We start from the raw sequence: 19328 nt of genomic DNA, 5'->3' as shown, positions 1-19328 counted from the left end.
ATCCATTGTCCTCTAATTCCTGATCAGGGTCTCGGGAGGCCTGGAGCCTATCCCAGCATGCATTGGGTGTGAGGCAGGAATACGCCCTGTACAGGTTGCCAATCCATTACAGGGCACACACACCATTCACTCTCAAACTGACACACACCATTCACTCACACACTCAAACCTTCGAGCCATTTAGTCTGTCTTTGGACTGTGGGAGGAAAGTAAGAGTACCTGGAGGAAGCCCACACAGACACAGGGAGAACATGCAAACTCCACACAGAAAGGCTCTGCTGGCCGCGTTTTTAACCATGCAGTGAGGGGACGGTGCTACGTCATTCTGCGATAGGTGGATCGGCGGAGGTCGAAGGTCAAGACTCACAGCACGGGCGGGGCGAGGGTCTCTTCCTGGTGCAGTCGCTCGGTCTGCCGCAGTTTGAGGATCTCGCTGTAGTTCAGGGCGTTCACCTTGTTCTTGAAGAGCTCCAGGGAGGTGGGCTTGGTGGACAGGGTCCGAGTGATCTGCTCCCGGACAACCTGCATCACCTGCAGCACACGGTGGAGAACGACATGTCAGCCAAAATACCCACATCACACCTCGGGGAGAGAACCTGCACCACACGGTGGAGAACGTCATGTCAGCCAAAATACCCACATCACACCTCGGGGAGAGAGGCGGGGCCAAATCACACCGCATAACAGTTGCTTAGCTGACACGTTTACCCAAAGCAGCTTACAGTTGATTAGACTAGGCAGCAGCCAATCCCCCTGTAGCAATGTGGGCCCAAAACCTGCACTGATCTTATTGTGGTGACACTGAGGGCTCTGTGCAGCGGATGGATTAGCCCAGAGCCTCTTCCTGCAGAGGCAAACTCCTCAACTAAATAAGACAGGAAGCAAATTGTCCCCGCAATCCCAAGTGTCCTGGGTACTCTGACGGCTGCTGTCAAAGCAGGACATCGATATCACTGTGTGACAGGGAGCTGGGACTGGCAGGACTCCTGTACATACACAACACACTTGTATGCTGAAACACACACACTCACATACACAAACACTCTTACACCAGGTTGGGCGACATGGCTCAGGCAGTAAGAGCAGTCGTCTGGCAGTCGGAGGGTTGCCGGTTCAATCCCCCGCCGAGGCTGTGTCGAAGTGTCCCTGAGCAAGACACCTAACCCCCAACAAATGCTCCTGACGAGCTGGTCGGGGCCTTGCATGGCAGCCAATCACCGTCGGTGTGTGAGTGTGTGTATGAATGGGTGAAACGCTTTGGATAAAGCGCTTTGGATAATTGTACAGCGCTTTGGATAAAGGCGCTATATAAATGCCTGCCATTTACCATTTACATGCTGAAACACACACTCATACACACACCCTCACATACACAAACACTCTTACATGCTGAAACACACACACACACTCATACACAAACACTCTCACATGCTGAAACACGGACACACTCATACGCAAATACTCTTACACGCTGAAACACACACAATCATACACACACCCTCACATACACAAACCACTCTTACATGCTGACACATACACACACACACACACACACACACACACACGCATTCTTACATGCTGAAACACACACTAATACACACTCATACATAAACATCGATATCACTGTGTGACAGGGAGCTGGGACTGGCAGGAGCATGCTTGTCCGTGTGGTCACACACACAGATACACACACTCATAGACGGTAATACACAAACACACACAAACACACTGATACACACACTCATAGACAGTAATACACAAACACACACACACTGATACACACACTCATAGACAGTAATACACAAACACACACACACACACACTGATACACACACTCATAGACGGTAATACACAAACACACACACACACACACTGATACACACACTCATAGACAGTAATACAAAAACACACACACACACACACACACTAATACACACACTCATAGACAGTAATACACAAACACACACACACACACACACACTGATACACACACTTATAGACAGTAATACACAAACACACACACACACACACACACACTGATACACACTCATAGACAGTAATACACAAACACACACACTGATACACACACTCATAGACAGTAATACACAAACACACACACACACACACACTGATACACACACTCATAGACAGTAATACACAAACACACACACACACACACACTGATACACACACTCATAGACAGTAATACACAAACACACACACACCTGCTGTGCTTCCTCATCTCCCTTCATCAGTGCGAATGGACTCAGTGACGCTGACACAGCCAATCACCACTTGACCTCGCTCACCTCTTGCACCAAAAGGGGGGGTGTCACACAGAGGGCCAAGGGGAGGGGGGAGGGGGAAGGATGTGGGGGGGGGGATTGTAAAGGCTCCTCATCCACCTCCTCGTTCACACCGTGTGTGTGCAGAGAAAACAATTGCACATAGCCACCTGGCCCTCCCGTGTGAAGGGAGGGTAAAAAAGCACCTCTCCATTTCTCCTCCCTCTTTCTTTTCTATCCTATTCCCTCCCTCCCCATCCCTCTCTCTCCCTCCCTTTGACACCAGTCAGCCGTCTCCTAGGCAACGGCAGTCGTGTGAACGTCATCTCGAGACCCTGTCAGAAGCGGCGTGATGCAGTCACCATCAGCGCTTTTTCAGAGCCTCGAACGCGGCGGAACGGGCGACAGAGACGCGGGATCCACAGTCACACGCCAATAAGTCTTAATGAAATCACTAACATCATGCAGGATGATTGACTGCCTAACTGAAGCTCCAAAATCTATGTACCTGGAAATCATGGTATAGCTCCACACAAAATTAAACAAGACACAAATATTATACAACACAAATTACACTATTTAACCACAAACTGCTACGGTATTTCACAGTACAGAACCCTGCACAACTCTTACACTACAGTAAATTACAATACACCACACAAAATAGAGCATTGAACTTTCAGAAACAACTATCACTCCGTCCTGCCTGTTAGAAGAGCAGACGTTTGTGCACACACAGACACAAAGACACACAAACACATATAAGCAAACACACAGACCCACACCCCCATGCAAAAGTAACCTCCATATGGTGTCCTGCTGGTCTAGCCCCGAAGCGCAACACGATTTGGCTATCAAATCAGGAGAAGGAGAGCCAAGCAGTACCACGGAAAAACGGGACAGGAGTGTTCTTTTCATGGAGAGAGAGATACAGAGGGAGAGAGAGAGGAAAAGAGAAAGAGGGACAGAGAGAGAGAGAGAGAGGGACAGAAGGAGAGAGTATCACCTTCACGCCTTCGGCAGGTCAGTGCTAAGCTCTGTAGTCCGATGTCACAGTGCTGGGTAAAGGCCCAGACTCAGCTCACAGGGGAGAGAGGAGAGAGACACCCTAGCTGCAGCTCCCGGCACCCCAGCCTCTGAAGAGCCAGCTGTCCCTGTATCCTCCAACCGAGGAGTGACCCCCACCACACAGACCCTACACCCACCACCGAGCCACCGCCCCGCCCCCAACATCCACTGACACGGCCGAGCCCGCCCCATCTCTCTCTCCCTCTCTCTCTCGTTCACTCCCTCTCTGTATCTCTCCCTCTCTCTCTCCCTCTCTCTATCACTCTCTCTATCACTCTCTCCCTCTTTCTCTTTCACCCCCCCTCTCCCTCTCTTTCTCTCCCTCTCTGTATCTCTCCCTCTTTCTCTCTCCCTCTCTTTCTCTCCCTCTCTCTTTTACAACCCGCCTCTCTCCATCTTTCTCTCCCTCTTTCACTCCCTCTCTGTCTCCCTCCCTCTCTTTCTCTCCCTCTCTTTTACAACCCGCCTCTCTCCATCTTTCTCTCCCTCTTTCACTACCGCTCTGTCTCCCTCCCTCTGTCACTCTCTCCCTTTCTCTTTCACTCCCCCCTCTCTCTTTCTCTCCCTCACTCTCCTTCTCTTTCTCTCCCTCTCTCTCTCTCACACACACATAAACCTCACAATCAGACACACACACATAAACCGACAGACACACACTCTGGACTCAGACACACACACACACACACACACACACAATCAGACACACTTGCCCACAGACTGACACACACACACACGCCCCCAGCCGACACTGGCGTGTGGCTGATTGGCCAGCAGAGATTACCGGCGAATGACTCAAAGGCAGAGCAGTTAGAGACTTACTGGAGCGAGAGGAACGAGGCGGGGGCTTGAAAAGAGAGAAAGTTAAAGAGCGTGGAAGGGCAGAATGAAATGATAGAGAGGAAAAGAGATAGACAGTGAAGGGCAGAGGGAGAGAAGGAAACAGCTGTTCCTCTCGACGGGACACAGTGCAGCATGTTACTTTGATTTCAGCAGCCATCAGAAGATACTCTCCTTACTCTGTGACATGCCAGTGTGTTGAACACGGTCCCGTAAATAAACACACACTCTCTTTACACTGTGACACCCCAGTGTGTTCAACGCGGCCCCGTCCTCAAAGCCGGAGTGAATTTCATAAATCATAAATCAATGTATTTGTGGTTTATTCAGTATCTGACTGAATTTATTCTTGACATGAAACCACTTAAGTGAATCTTCTGTGGTTCTAACAGACAAGCCAACGTCTGGACGACACAGAAACTACAGACCAGACACCCAGGGCTCTCCCCACACATGGGCTCCCCCCCAACCAAGCTTGACTCTCATTCATGCCCCTCCCACTTCCAAGCTCCGCCCACATCTTTACTGTCAACACGGGACCCTCCTGGTCCTTAGCCAGTCACTGCTCAAGAGTACTGTTGCCTTACTGCACTGAGGGAAACTGCTACCTTGTTCAAAATGTGTGTGCATGTGTGTGTGCGTGTGTGTGTGTGTGTGGTGTGTGTGAATGTGTGTGTGTGGGGTGTGGTGTATGTGTGTGTGTGTGCATGTTTACATCCAGCCTGCCACTCAGCTCTCCCTCTCTTTGTGTTTGTCAGCAGTGCTTTTTTGTGGTTAGTGCTGATACAACAAAGTGACTTAGTGACCCATCTCTCTCTCTCTCTCCCTCTCTCTCTCTCTCTCTCTCACTCCATTTCTCTTTCTGTCTCTCTCTCTCTCTCTCTCTCTCTCTCTCTGGAGGGGTTGTAGCATTCCTGCCAGCAGGAGGGATTCTCATTGTGGCTCTAATACCGCTGTGAAAAGGCATTCGCTCCATTGTTTCTGCCAGAGAGGATTGTGGGAGAGCAGTCTGCTCACACAATAACAGTGCCCACTGCCCTCCCAGGGGTCAACGACCGGGAAGTGCTTTCCTCATCTGAGATGTTCTCCCACAAAGTCGACTTTGGAGCGACCTGCTCCTCATCTTCAAAGGCCATTCCCAGCATGACAATACAAGCGTGACCGTTACATTACAATCACTCAGCAGACGTCCTTATCCAGAGTGATTTATGGAAGTGGAGGCCAAAAAACCCATTCAATTTCACCAATAGAAGAAAATGTATTACACACAAAAATGCGTCTTCAGGACAATTCCCAGGGATTCATGCAGGATTATATTCACCATCGGAAGGGTTAAAGTATCACCAATGCGGCACAAAATTGAGCCAGGTCCTCCATTCCGAGACTCTGGCAGTGCTCTGCTTTTCCCTGCGATTCATCTCTCCTACCGGTGGCTCCAGTCACTCCATTATAACTGGCAAACGGAAGCACGCTTGTGGAGGAAGATGCTAAGAACGATTTTGAATGTATACAGCCGCGAAAAATGCAACCCCTCTCCAGTCAGCCTCTCACTACAATTTTGCAGGCAGGTCAGGCCGCCTCCTGGCTAAGAGCTGCCCTCATTGGATGTTAGCCACCAGGAGCGATGAAAAACGCAAGTCCCCGAAAATCTGTCCTGGGACAGCCACAGATATTCAGAGTTGGTTTATTGCTAGCTGTGGGAATGTGAAGAGAATTTCACCAAATATTAAAGAAAAAAATCCCAGCTTTAAGCACTAACGCCAGTGTCTGCCAGAATGGACAAGGGTGGGGAGGGAGGTTGCCAGTGGTCTGAGACCCTCCCGCTGTGCCCTGTAGCCGCGGACACCCCGTTGGGCATACCTTGTCAAAGTCCTCCTGCGTGGCCCTCATCTCCTTCCAGGTCTTGTTGAGTAGCTGAATGCAGATGCAGAAGAGCTCATTCAGCAGGCAGTCCTGGGAGAAGAACACCGGGTGGTAGTCCGAGCCCGTCTCCGACGCTGCGGAAGGGGAAAAATTTGAGAATTCCCACAATTCCGACTAGTCACAACATGCCTGTGGACCCTGGGACGCACACATGCCGTATGCCGGAGTTTTATTAAGGCCGAGTAAGGCTGGGTTTGAGCTGTGCTAACACTCGCTTATTCTGGGTTCTACTGAGTTGTACAAACGCTCTGTTATTCTGGGTTCGATTCAGCTGTACTAACGCTCTGTTATTCTGGGCTTGATTGAGCTGTACTAATGCTTGGTTATTCTAGGGTGGATTGAGCTGTACTAACACTTGGTTATTCTGGGCTGGATTGAGCTGTACTAACGCTCGGTTATTCTGGGCTGGATTGAGCTGTACTAACGCTCGGTTATTCTGGGCTGGATTGAGCTGTACTCACGCTCGGTTATTCTGGGCTGGATTGAACGGTACTCACGCTCGGTTGTTCTGGGCTGGATTGAGCGGTACTGACGCTCGGTTACTCTGGGCTGGATTGAGCGGTACTGACGCTCGGTTACTCTGGGCTGGATTGAGCGGTACTGACGCTCGGTTATTCTGGGCTGGATTGAGCGGTACTGACGCTCGGTTACTCTGGGCTGGATTGAGCGGTACTGACGCTCGGTTACTCTGGGCTGGATTGAGCGGTACTCACGGGGCTCCCCGATACGCAGGATCTCACACAGGATGAGGGTGAGCTGAATACTGCTGCGAGCGAACGGGCATTCATGTTTATCCTCTCTGCTGCTGTTCTCCAACACAAACTGAGAGAGAGGGAGAGAGGGAGAGAGAGAGAGGAGGGGAGGGAGAGAGAGAGAGGGAGAGAGAGAGAGAGGAGGGGAGGGAGAGAGAGAGAGAGGAGGGGAGGAAGAGAGTGAGAGAAAAAGAGGGGAGGGACAGAGAGAGAGAGGGAGGGAGGAGGGGAGAGAGAGAAAGAGAGGGAGGGAGAGAGAGAGAAGGAGGAGAGGAGAGAGAGAAAGAGGGAGAGAGAGGGAGAGAGAGAGGGAGAGAGAGGGAGAGAGAGAGAAAGAGAGGAGGGGAGAGAGATTTATTGTTGATTGAACTCTAAATCCATTGTTTGGCAGTTATTACATGTAATTCTTACATGTTACTTAGCTGTCGCTTTTATCCGAAGCGACTTACAGCTGATTAGTCTCAGCAGGAGAAAATCCCCCCTGGAGCAATGTGGAGTTAAGGGCCTTGCTACAGGGCCCAACAACTGTGCGGATCTTATTGTGGCTACACCAAGGATCGAACCAACAACCTTTTCAGGGGCCCCGGGTAAGGTACCTTAACCACTATGCTACAGGCTGCCCCTGTAGCGTAGTTATAATGGTGACACCAGTGCTACAGGTTCCTGGTAAACCCAGCTCAGATCAAGCCTGTTTGTCCACAAGGATCCCACCTATATGGGAGGCATGTCTGGATTTTTATAATTTTCTGTTATTATTTCCGATCCCATCCCTTCCGTTCCACCATCACTGGCTGATGAAATTGCCTCCCACCCATTTCCTGAATGTTACCCGTGGTGACACAGAACTGACAGAAACACTCCTGCTGTGAGTGCTGGAGGATCAATAAGCAAGAAGGCAAAAATAAACTGCCTGCCTACCCTCGTAAACCCGCCCTGTCCCCTGTCCCCCATAACTCCCGCTCCATCACCTTCCAAATCCCCACCACCTCACCCTTCCAATCTCCACCCATTGCGCGAAACCCTGGCCCATCACCTCCCAGTCCCCACCTAAACCCCACCCCTCCCCTCTGAGTCCTCACCCCTTACCCTTCTAAACCCTGCCCCTCCTCTCTGAGTCCCCACCCCTTACCCTCCTAAACCCTGCCCCTCCTCTCCCAGACCCCACCCCCTTACCCTCCTAAACCCTGCCCCTCCTCTCCCAGTTCCCCCCCCTTAACCCTCCTAAACCCTGCCCCTCCTCTCCCAGTTCCCGCCCCCTTAACCCTCCTAAACCCTGCCCCTCCTCTCCCAGTTCCCGCCCCCTTAACCCTCCTAAACCCTGCCCCTCCTCTCCCAGTCCCCACCCCCCTACCCTCATAAAGACCCCTCCTCTCACCCTGCTGTAAGCGCCAGGGTAGCTCGAGGCAAAGTAGGTCATGGTGTCGAGTGCAAGCAGCCCAGGAGGGGTCCGGATCAGATCCTGGCCGGGGTTACTGTTGTTCTGCAGGAGGACGGGGGGGGGGGGGGGGGGCATCAACACAGACATACATTAATTTACAATGCCAAAACAATATTATACACCACCACACCACCAACAAAGAGATCAGAGAGGGCAGATGAAATGGGAAACGAAGAGAGCATGAGGGAAATGTTGCATTTATTGACCATCTGTGTTCATATTCATAGGCGGAGCTGTACATTTAGACAATATTAGAAATAAAGAAGCATATCTCCTGCCAATGAAGTAGGCTGTGCATGGAGATGGGGTGTGAATGAGTCGCGGTGGGTTTATGGGAGAGTCTCAGAGGGGGTTATGGGATAGAGCGGGGAGGACTCACGGAGAAGCCCAGCTTCTTGAACTCTTTGGCACAGAGAGAGCGGCGTCGCTCGTGGCTCAGGCCGCTGTCGGCCTCTGACACAAACGCTGCCTGACGCAGAGCATGGAGGACCTCCCGCTGGTCCTGAGAGAGGGAGGGAGACGCAGGGAGAGGGAGAGAGAGGGAGAGAGAGGGAGGGGGGAGAGGTAGAAGAAGAGAAAGAAACAAAAATAATAATAATAACAATAATAATAATAATAATAATAATAATAATAATAATGAAATATCAGATTGAATTTCTTTCTATTGTTTTTCCATTTCTGCCATCCAATTTCAACATTAAGTCTTCCCTTAAATTCATACATTTTGGAACTTGAAGAAAGTGGGCAGAGAGAACAAAGATAGTTCTCTGGCTTTCTCACACAAAAGGCAGAGCGTGTTTATTCTTAACGCCTCTGTACTGTGCTGTGCTTTGCGCACTCTAGGGGGCGCACCCCTCAGGAAGGCAGAGTGTGTTTATTCTTTTTTTTTTTAAGATATTTTTTAGGCCTTTTTCAGCTTTATTGGACAGTATATAGAGACAGGAAGAATGGGGGCGAGAGAGAGGGAAAGACATGCGACAAATTGTCAGACGGTCGGATTCGAACCGCTGACGTCGCGGCTCGCAATGAGCATGCGGCCAGTGCTCTACAGGCTGCGCCACCAAGACACCCAGAGTGTGTTTATTCTTAACGCCTCTGTACTGTGCTGTGCTTTGCGCACTCTAGGGGGCGCACCCCTCAGGAAGGCAGAGCGTGTTTATTCTTAACGCCTCTGTACTGTGCTGTGCTTTGCGCACTCTAGGGGGCGCACCCCTCAGGAAGGCAGAGCGTGTTTATTCTTAACGCCTCTGTACTGTGCTGTGCTTTGCGCACTCTAGGGGGCGCACCCCTCAGGAAGGCAGAGCGTGTTTATTCTTAACGCCTCTGTACTGTGCTGTGCTTTGCGCACTCTAGGGGGCGCACCCCTCAGGAAGGCAGAGCGTGTTTATTCTTAACGCCTCTGTACTGTGCTGTGCTTTGCGCACTCTAGGGGGCGCACCCCTCAGGAAGGCAGAGCGTGTTTATTCTTAACGCCTCTGTACTGTGCTGTGCTTTGCGCACTCTAGGGGGCGCACCCCTCAGGAAGGCAGAGCGTGTTTATTCTTAACGCCTCTGTACTGTGCTGTGCTTCGCGCACTCTAGGGAGCGCACCCCTCAGGAAGGCAGAGCGTGTTTATTCTTAACGCCTCTGTACTGTGCTGTGCTTCGCGCACTCTAGGGGGCGCACCCCTCAGGAAGGCAGAGCGTGTTTATTCTTAACGCCTCTGTACTGTGCTGTGCTTTGCGCACTCTAGGGGGCGCACCCCTCGGGAAGGCAGAGCGTGTTTATTCTTAACGCCTCTGTACTGTGCTGTGCTTCGCGCACTCTAGGGGGCGCACCCCTCGGGAAGGCAGAGCGTGTTTATTCTTAACGCCTCTGTACTGTGCTGTGCTTCGCGCACTCTAGGGGGCACACCCCTCAGGGCTCACCTGGTTGTAGGAGTCCAGCGGGGTTCTCATGCGAGGCTCCAGGTGGTTCAGGCTGACAGACTGCAGGACGTACAGATAGTGGGCCATCTCGTCCCCCACGGACCCAGAGCTGTGGATGATGTTCTGTGGATCAGCAGCACCAGACATTCAGTGGGAGTGTAGCCAAAAACAACGAGAGAGCCAGTACAGACCATAATAACAGACACCTGCAGCATGCATTCATCCTATAATCAGAGCTATTTACAGCCTCAAGGTGAAGCTACTGCAGTCCTGTTCATAAACTATTTCCTATGATGTAGGACTTGCATTGGCCACTGCTTATTTCCTATTACCTGCTGTTCCCCAAATAGCAACTGGCAATTTACTGACCCTCTACGAGAATATGTAAAGATACTGTACCTGGGAAAAAGCCATTTACCTGGGGAGAAAAACTGTTTTTACATCTGCATGTCACCAGCTCGCTCAGAGAGTAATCCGAGTGCATCCATTTGAATTTCAAATATGAAAGCGATTGTTTTCCGTGTTTACGTTTACATGGAGATGACTTTGCTGCGTTCAATTTCCATTGGTAAAGCGAAAAAAGGCAATCAGACCAGACAAAAGATTCATTCTGCCGCAGGTGCTTCACTGAAGCCCTCTTATCTCAATAAGGCAGCATATGAAGACAACAGAATAAAGCAAACATTAAGTTTACTTTTGCACTTATAACAGCTGGACATCTACTGAAGAGCATCTACTGAAGTAATTCAGGTCAGTGTCCGAACCTCCAAGGCGTGCAAACCCAGTTCCCGACCTGTCGCACTACATTACAAATTCCGTACCCTGTATAACAGTGATCATCAAATCACAGTCCAGGAGGGCTGAGAACTGCTGGTCTTCCACCCTCCCTTTACCTGGGAGACATTCTCCCAGTAGCACTAATTGTTCAGTTAATTACACAGAAGAAAAGAAAAGCAGGGCTTGAATTTGATTTGAGATTTGATGATCGCTGCTGTGTAAGTATCTTTGCTGAAAGCGCATTTTCTTTGGGAAATAAATGTTTTTTTTTACAATTCAGAAAAAAAGCAGAGCTGAAGGCAGAGTTGAAGATAATTGCTGGTTAATTATTACCTTGTAAATATACTGACGTACGTCTTTCTTCGAAAGGAATGCAAAAAGTTCCTGTCAGTGAAACAAAAACATACATCAAAATAATTATGAGCAGTCCCTGAATTCTTAAGATTCTTAGAATCTGCAATGAGACCAAGCTACCACAAGGTGGCATCGTGTTAACTGCCCATAAAAGGAACTGCAGGCTTAAACCTTTTCAACAGCCTCACCCTGTGCATACCAAACTCAGAGGGCAAACTTCAGATTAGGTGACTCAACCTGCTCTTGTGATGAAACAGCCCTTTGTGAAAAGGATTATTTAATCACAAATGTGATATATCGGTTTCATGTCAGAAGGGATGGAGATGTGAGAAATGTGTATGCAGTTTCCATATTAATCAGCAGTTTCCATATTAATCAGCCGTTTCCATATTAATCAGACTGAACCACAGAAAAGAATGTGCGTGCGTGATAATACGGTACTTTCTGAAGGAAGATTAATTTCTTGAGAAATTACCCCAGATCAAAAAAAGATTAAAATCATGCCACCCAAATTCTAGGCCTCAAGTTGGATCACCACCCCATACAGGGGCGCTAATGCTAATGTTAACTGTGTTTCAGAAGTGAGCAGTCACTAAAGGCTAATGCTAATGTTAACTGTGTTTCATTGGTGAGCAGTCACAAATGCTAATGTGAACTGTGTTTCAGCAGTGAGCAGTCACTAAACTGCAGGGGGTGGGAGAAAGACTGCACAGTTGGGAGGAGAGAGAGAGATGAAGTGATACCTGTCTATCTGTCTCGCCTGCTGTCAGTAGCAGGGCCATGAGGAGCGCCATGGCTTTGGTCTGGATCTGCTGGTTAGTCCTGAGAGAGACAGAGACATATTTACACACAGTTGTGAAATATACAGCATTTAAATACACTGCTGATCACAGTATTTAAACAGTATTTGGGTGCAGGCATTTGCATGTGTTTGTGGGTGTACATTAATTTTTGTGCGTGTGTGGGTGTGTATGGGTGTGCGGATGTGTTTGTGTGAGTGAGTGAGTGAGTGAGTGAGTGAGTGAGTGAGTGAGTGAGTGAGTGAGTGTGTGAGTGTGTGTGTGTGTGTGTGTGTGTGTGTGTGTGTGTGTGTGTGTGTGTGAGTCCGAGTATGTGTGTGTGAGAGCTCATCCAGCAATGGTGCCTCAGATCTCCCCCAAACACAGTACCTAAGCGCACATCACCAGGAACGTTCCCATGGCAATGCCCTCGTACTTGAGGCCCACTGCCAGAGAGGAGAACCTCTGGGTCCCCCACTGCCCCCACATCCTGCTAACTGCCCCGCTCTGGGTCCCCCACTGCCCCCACATCCTGCTAACTGCCCCGCTCTGGGTCCCCCACTGCCCCCACATCCTGCTAACTGCCCCGCTCTGGGTCCCCCACTGCCCCCACATCCTGCTAACTGCCCCGCTCTGGGTCCCCCACTGCCCCCACATCCTGCTAACTGCCCCGCTCTGGGTCCCCCACCCCATTCCGCTAACTGCCCCGCTCAGGAGACGGTTTGCCTCAGTAATGGGGTGTAAAATGAGCCCCGGTGCCAGGGGGCCAGCTTACCCTGCCCCAGTCTTCCGCTCCAAGAGCGTAACCAGGGCAACCCCTTCAACGCCACACCTGGCGCCCAGACCAGGCTTTGATGTGGGAGCCGGCACCCAGGGGTGCCGTTAGGCAGTGTTTACACCCCTCCGCTGCCTGGAACCTGCACTCCCTACTTCTGTTAAAACTGTCAGTGGAGGTTTATAGCCCCTGACACACCGTTACGGTTCCTGGCCGGCAGTTTAGCCGTGGGAAATTGTGTGTGTCTGGACAGGAAGTGATGTCACAATTCGCTCTGCACGCAAATTGTAAGCTGTGCTGTCCACTCTTTCAGAACTGTGGTGTCCACATCACACCGCTAAATCTTCCAAAACGATTTAGAGTCACACTCTTCCTTGGTCTGTCCATATGAAAACAGATGCACGCACACACACAAGTGCACACAAACACACACACACACACACGCGCACACATGCACATACTTTCCAGGCTCAGGTGGGAGGGGTTCTGGAGTGTTAAACAGAGAGGTCTACAGAAACTGTTCCAAATGTCCCACAATCCTGTGCTGCAAAAATTCAGCCAGAGCTGGTTTCCTGCTTTGTGGGGCCCACTGGGGTGTCAGTCAGAGCCTTTCCCAGATCATGTGACTCACTGGTGCTTTGCTGTCTGCACACTGCTGCCTGGCTACTGTAGTGTACATACATTAAGTCACTGTCACTGATGGTCTATTGCACATAAGTCATTTTTGGAGTCTCTACTGCAGCTGGACAGCGCTTAGCTCTGCCTTTTTACAGGGTGCATATGACGTGTGATTTTATTGGCAGAGTGTCTGTGATATGTGTATGAATGATCATAACCGCATGTTTGTGGGTGTGTGTGTATGTGAATGTGATATATGGTAATGTAATGTAATGTACATGTGTAAGTGTGTGTGTATGAGTGTGTGCGTCTATGGTATATACAGTGGTCTCCAGAATGACCGGCACCTTGATAAATATATAAAAGTGCTGAAAACTAAAACATAATAGTTATTGACATAAGCTTTATTTTCCATCATATGTAACATAGTGCACTTTATTAATGATTCAATGGAATCAACCAAAGTCTTGCATTTTTTTAAAGAAAAAATGTATTTCCCCAAAAAACAGGTTCCACAATTATTGGCACCCCTGGTTTAAGACGACAGCCATGAGTCTTTTCCTATAATTTTTAATAAGGTTAGAGAACACATTTGGAGGGATTTTTGACCATTCCTCCATGCAGAACTTTTCAGAATCATTGATATCCTTGGGATACCCCCTCTTCAGTTCAGACCATTGATTTTTTTATTTATGTCTGTAGACTGAGTTGGTCATTGCAGAACATGGTTTTGTTTCTGTTTGGATTTTGATGCATGCTTGGAGTCATTGTCCTGCTGGACAATCTACCTATGACAAAGACTCCTTCCTAGCACAGGCAACCATTTTTTCTGCCAAGATATCTGAGTACTTTGTTGTACTTTGTTTTGAATTCATTGTGCTATTGATCTTAAATAGTGCCCCTGGACCACTCACAGACATTTTTTGACAGTATGAGGTGCTTCTCCTTGTATGCATTCCATTTTTCCACCAATCATGTCGATGGTGTGTAAGGCCAAAACTTAAAATTTTGGTCTCATCTGAAAATAGCACTCTCATCCAGTCATAATTCCAATGAGGTTTGGCAAACTCAAGATGCCTGGTTTTGTTTATTGTGCTCAGTCTTCTTGCCACAATACCAAAGTGTCTGCTGGTATGGAGGTGCCATTTTAAATATTTGCTAATCTTAAGGATTGACATGGTGGTTGAATGTGACAACGTCAGTTAAATATTAGCATTTTCTTGCCTGTAGGCTAGTGGCATAAACTGCGTGGATAGGGGAGTGGTTATCCGTGTTTGTACGGTGTGTATGTGTGTGTGTGTGTATGCATGTGTGTGTGGGCGTGTATGTGTGCATGCGTGTGTGTGTGTATGCGTGTGTGTGTGTGTTGCGTGCGTGTGAGTGCGTGTATGTGTGTGTGCGTGCATGCGTGTTTGCGTTTGTGTATGTGTGCGTACGTGCGTGTGTGCTTGTGTGTGTGCGTGTATGTGTGTCTGTGTGCGTGCGTGCGTGCGTGCGTGTTTGCGTTTGTGTATGTGTGTGTGTGCGTGCGTGCGTGTGTGCTTGTGTGTGTGCTTGTATGTGTGTGTGTGTGTGCGTGCGTGCGTGTGTGCGCGTGTGTGTGCGTGCGTGTGTGTAGGTGTGTGTGCGTGCGTGCGTGCGTGTATGTGTGCATGCGTGCTTGTGTGTGTGCGTGTATGTGTGTGTGTGTGTGTGCGTGCGTGCGTGTGTGCGTGCGTGTGTGCGTGTGTGCGTGTGAGCTTGTGTGTGTGCGTGTATGTGTGTGTGTGTGCGTTCGTGCACGTGTGCGTGTGTATGTGTGCGTGTGTGTATGTGTGCGTGCGTGCGTGTGTGTGTGTGCGTGCGTGTGTGTATGTGTGTGTGTGTGTGTGTGTGTGTGTATGTGTGCGTGCGTGCATGACACCCATGTGTGTGTGTGCTGAGCACGGCGCGGTGTCTCCTCACTCACACTTGCATGTGTAGGATGAGCCTCTCCAGGGTGACCTCCTGCTTGACCAGCGTGAAGAGGCTGCTGCTGCTGAGCACCATGTTACCCAGGATGGCCAGGGACAGCTGCTGGATGGAGGCGTCCTGGGACTTGGCATTAACGAAGCTGGCGATCTGTGGAGGACCAGAGCAGAGTGTCAGTCACAGGAAGGGCCTGGGACCTGGGTGGTGCTGGAGCATAGCCTGTCGACTGTAAATATAGTGCCAAGTGCCCGTTAAGTCACCCACTGACTATCCATGGGCTGCTGAAAAGCTTCATCTGTCCCTCCTAAGATTACCGGTGCCACCATGTTGTACATTTGGAGCCAGAGACTACATAATAGGGAAGCGTGTGAGAGAGAGTGACGTAATCCGTCCCAGATTCGTCCACAAAGTATTGCTGTATTGTCCTAATAACACAATAATCAGCACACGGGGAGGCATTTCATGAAGAAATACAACAGATTGTGACTACATTTCCTTGTGGGGTGCTTGTATTTTGTCCACAGTTGTAACATTGACCAGTCTGAATGACCTGCACGGGAGCTAACCGCAGTGGCACTAGTGAGCACCGTCTCTCAGCAGGCCCAGGAAAATGAGATGCAATGGCTGTAATAGTACCTTCTTAATGAAGACAGAGGAGAGGTTCTCCCAGGACACTATCCCATGATCCATCAGCTCCATGAAGGCTGTCAGAGTGTGAGTCATAATGAGGGCATTCCTGGGACAGACAGAGAACACTGACATGAGCACAGGGAACTCTGACATCACTGCAGAGAATACTGACATCAGCACAGGGAACTCTGACATCACTGCAGAGAATACTGACATCAGCACAGGGAACTCAGACATCACTGCAGAGAACACTGACATCACCACAGGGAACTAAATGAATCATGTCGGTCATTCCTGTCATCAGAACAAAAAAGTACATACGAGCAGTTAGCTAATATCTTGTAAACATGCCATGCGTGCATACACACACACACACACACACACACACACAGTCTTGCACACTCTCCCACTCACAAACATAAATACTGTACGCTCATTCTCTCTCACACACATACACATGCTCACACAAATCACAAAGACACACTTACTCTTATACACAGAAATACACACGCACACGCAGTCACGCACAGTTACAGTCGCAGTAGCAGTCTCACACACACACACACACACACACACAAATTTGCTGAAATTATGCTGCTGGGAAGGAGTTCAGTTGGGGAAGCTCATAAGCGCACCCCCGGTCTATGAGAACACAGCCCCAGAAGTTGTATTTATAACTTGCAGAAGCTGAGGTTACATTTGCACTGTAGGGAATTTGGACAGACTTTCGATTTGTATGTTTTCAGTTTCTATTTTGCTCTCTGGCATACACTCATATGTGCGGGTGAACACGCCCGCACACACAGTCATATGTGCGGGTGAACATGCACTCGCACGCACGCACGCACGAGTCCAGGATCTGCACTCGCTTGGTTTTCCTCCGACCTCTCCAGTCGTTTCTACCAGGTGACTTGGAGGGGCTCAGTCTCTAACCCTCACCCCCTACAAACTGGAGTCCTGCAGGGCTCAGTTCTTGGTCCTCTCCTCTTCTCGCTATACACCATGTCTCTTGGTTCTGTTATCTCTTCCCATGGCTTTTCTTAGCACTCTTATGCCGATGACACCCAACTCTTCATTTCCTTCCCCCCCAATAGCCAGGTCACCACACAGATCTCTGCCTGCTTGGCTGATATCTCTGCGTGGATGACTTCCCACCACCTGAAGCTTAACCTTGCCAAAACTGAGATTCTCTACGTCTCTGCTAATTCCTCTCCGACAATCGACCTCTCACTGACTGTTGAGGACTTTGTAGTTTCCTCCTCCCATACGGCAAAGAATCTTGGGGTGACGCTTGATAACTGCCTCACCCTGGCTCCACAAGTATCCTCCACTGCCAGAACCTGCAGGTTCTTCCTCTACAATATACGCCGTATCCGTCATCTCCTGACGGAGAAAGCCACCCAGCTCCTAGTCCAGGTGCTCATCATTTCCCGCCTGGATTACTGCAACTCTCTCCCTGCCCCCCTTTCTGATATTACATTACATTATTGGCATTTGGCAGACGCTCTTATCCAGAGCGACGTACAATAAAGTGCTCTGGATATCCCTATCCCTCTTGTCTAACCCCCCAAAAAAATAAAGAAATATTGCACTTATGATGAGTATATGTTTAGAACAACACTTCATGTGTATTTTACTAGTTATGGATGTGATGCTTTAACTTGTGGAAGAACCTATGCACTTGTAAGTCGCTTTGGATTAAAAGCGTCTGCCAAATGACAAAAATGTTAATGTAAATGTCTAGTTGGTTTTAGGGAGTGAATGAAGACCTTTTTACCGATGCATTCCACACAGATTTCACTCTTTTTGTGAGCAAACCATCTGAGCAAACAGTGTCTGTGTTCCAGCCTAGCAAAGTAATGTCAGGGAGTAGGGCAGGGAGCCAGCCTGGTTCAGCTCTACAGTGGGAAAGGGGTATCAGTGAGCCAGCCTGGTTCAGCTCTACAGTGGGAAAGGGGTATTAGTGAGCCAGCCTGGTTCAGCTCTACAGTGGGAAAGGGGTATAATGAGCCAGCCTGGTTCAGCTCTACAGTGGGAAAGGGGTATTAGTGAGCCAGCCTGGTTCAGCTCTACAGTGGGAAAGGGGTATAATGAGTCAGCCTGGTTCAGCTCTACAGTGGGAAAGGGGTATTAGAGAGCTAGCCTGGTTCAGCTCTACAGTGGGAAAGGGGTATTAGTGAGTCAGTTTGGTTCAGCTCTGCAGTGGGAAAGGGGTATAATGAGCCAGTCTGGTTTAGCTCTACAGTGGGAAAGGGGTATTATGAGCCAGCCTGGTTCAGCTCTACAGTGGGAAAGGGGTATTATGAGCCAGCCTGGTTCAGCTCTACAGTGGGAAAGGGGTATAATGAGCCAGCCTGGTTCAGCTCTACAGTGGGAAAGGGGTATTAGTGAGCCAGCCTGGTTCAGCTCTACAGTGGGAAAGGGGTATAATGAGTCAGCCTGGTTCAGCTCTACAGTGGGAAAGGGGTATTAGAGAGCTAGCCTGGTTCAGCTCTACAGTGGGAAAGGGGTATTAGTGAGTCAGTCTGGTTCAGCTCTGCAGTGGGAAAGGGGTATAATGAGCCAGTCTGGTTCAGCTCTACAGTGGGAAAGCGGTATAATGAGCCAGCCTGGTTCAGCTCTACAGTGGGAAAGGGGTATAATGAGCCAGCCTGGTTCAGCTCTACAGTGGGAAAGGGGTGTTAGTGAGCCAGCCTGGTTCAGCTCTACAGTGGGAAAGGGGTATTAGTGAGCCAGCCTGGTTCAGCTCTACAGTGGGAAAGGAGTATTAGAGAGCCAGCCTGGTTCAGCTCTACAGTGGGAAAGGAGTATTAGAGAGCCAGCCTGGTTCAGCTCTACAGTGGGAAAGGGGTATTAGTGAGCCAGCCTGGTTCAGCTCTACAGTGGGAAAGGGGTATAATGAGCCAGCCTGGTTCAACTCTACAGTGGGAAAGGGGTGTTAGTGAGCCAGTACTCACTCGTTGGCGCTCTCCACGATGTGCACCAGCAGGGTGTGCCCGTCGCGGCTGATGAACTCCTGGGCGAAGGTGACGTCAGTGGACACGCTCGCCAGCTGCTTCAGGGAGTCACAGCGTACCCCCCCGTCTGAGCTCTGAATCCCCTTATACAGGTCCTCTGCACAACGCCCCTGAAACACACGTACAGCATCTTTACACAGATACAGACACAGGATATTTCCACAGTCACTTTACACAGACACAAGATCTTTACATAGACACAGGATATTTACACAGA

General features: G+C 49.6%; 1 protein-coding gene across 4 annotated transcripts in view; it reads right to left on the bottom strand.

Annotated features, from left to right (window-relative positions):
* The window catches only part of elmo3 (engulfment and cell motility 3), a 42969-nt gene that overhangs the window by 8665 nt on the left and 14976 nt on the right, over positions 1 to 19328 (bottom strand). For 3 of the 4 annotated variants that reach the window (XM_061246363.1, XM_061246365.1, XM_061246364.1), the window contains exons 6-16: positions 19052 to 19221; positions 16101 to 16200; positions 15463 to 15614; positions 12086 to 12164; positions 11322 to 11372; positions 10212 to 10334; positions 8683 to 8805; positions 8241 to 8345; positions 6827 to 6935; positions 6051 to 6187; positions 368 to 531 (exon numbers count right to left, since the gene is read on the bottom strand). In XM_061246363.1, coding sequence (XP_061102347.1) covers positions 368 to 531; positions 6051 to 6187; positions 6827 to 6935; positions 8241 to 8345; positions 8683 to 8805; positions 10212 to 10334; positions 11322 to 11372; positions 12086 to 12164; positions 15463 to 15614; positions 16101 to 16200; positions 19052 to 19221 — 1313 coding nt within the window. Of the gene's footprint in view, positions 1 to 367; positions 532 to 3291; positions 3464 to 6050; positions 6188 to 6826; positions 6936 to 8240; positions 8346 to 8682; positions 8806 to 10211; positions 10335 to 11321; positions 11373 to 12085; positions 12165 to 15462; positions 15615 to 16100; positions 16201 to 19051; positions 19222 to 19328 lie in introns of those variants that run through there. The other variant, XM_061246366.1, reaches the window with a different exon arrangement.

Source organism: Conger conger, chromosome 6, assembly GCF_963514075.1.
Source record: "Conger conger chromosome 6, fConCon1.1, whole genome shotgun sequence".
In the NCBI taxonomy this organism is placed as follows: Eukaryota; Metazoa; Chordata; class Actinopteri; order Anguilliformes; family Congridae; genus Conger; species Conger conger.
The sequence above is the reverse complement of the archived record's forward strand: the minus strand, read 5'-3'. Positions and strand labels throughout refer to the sequence as shown.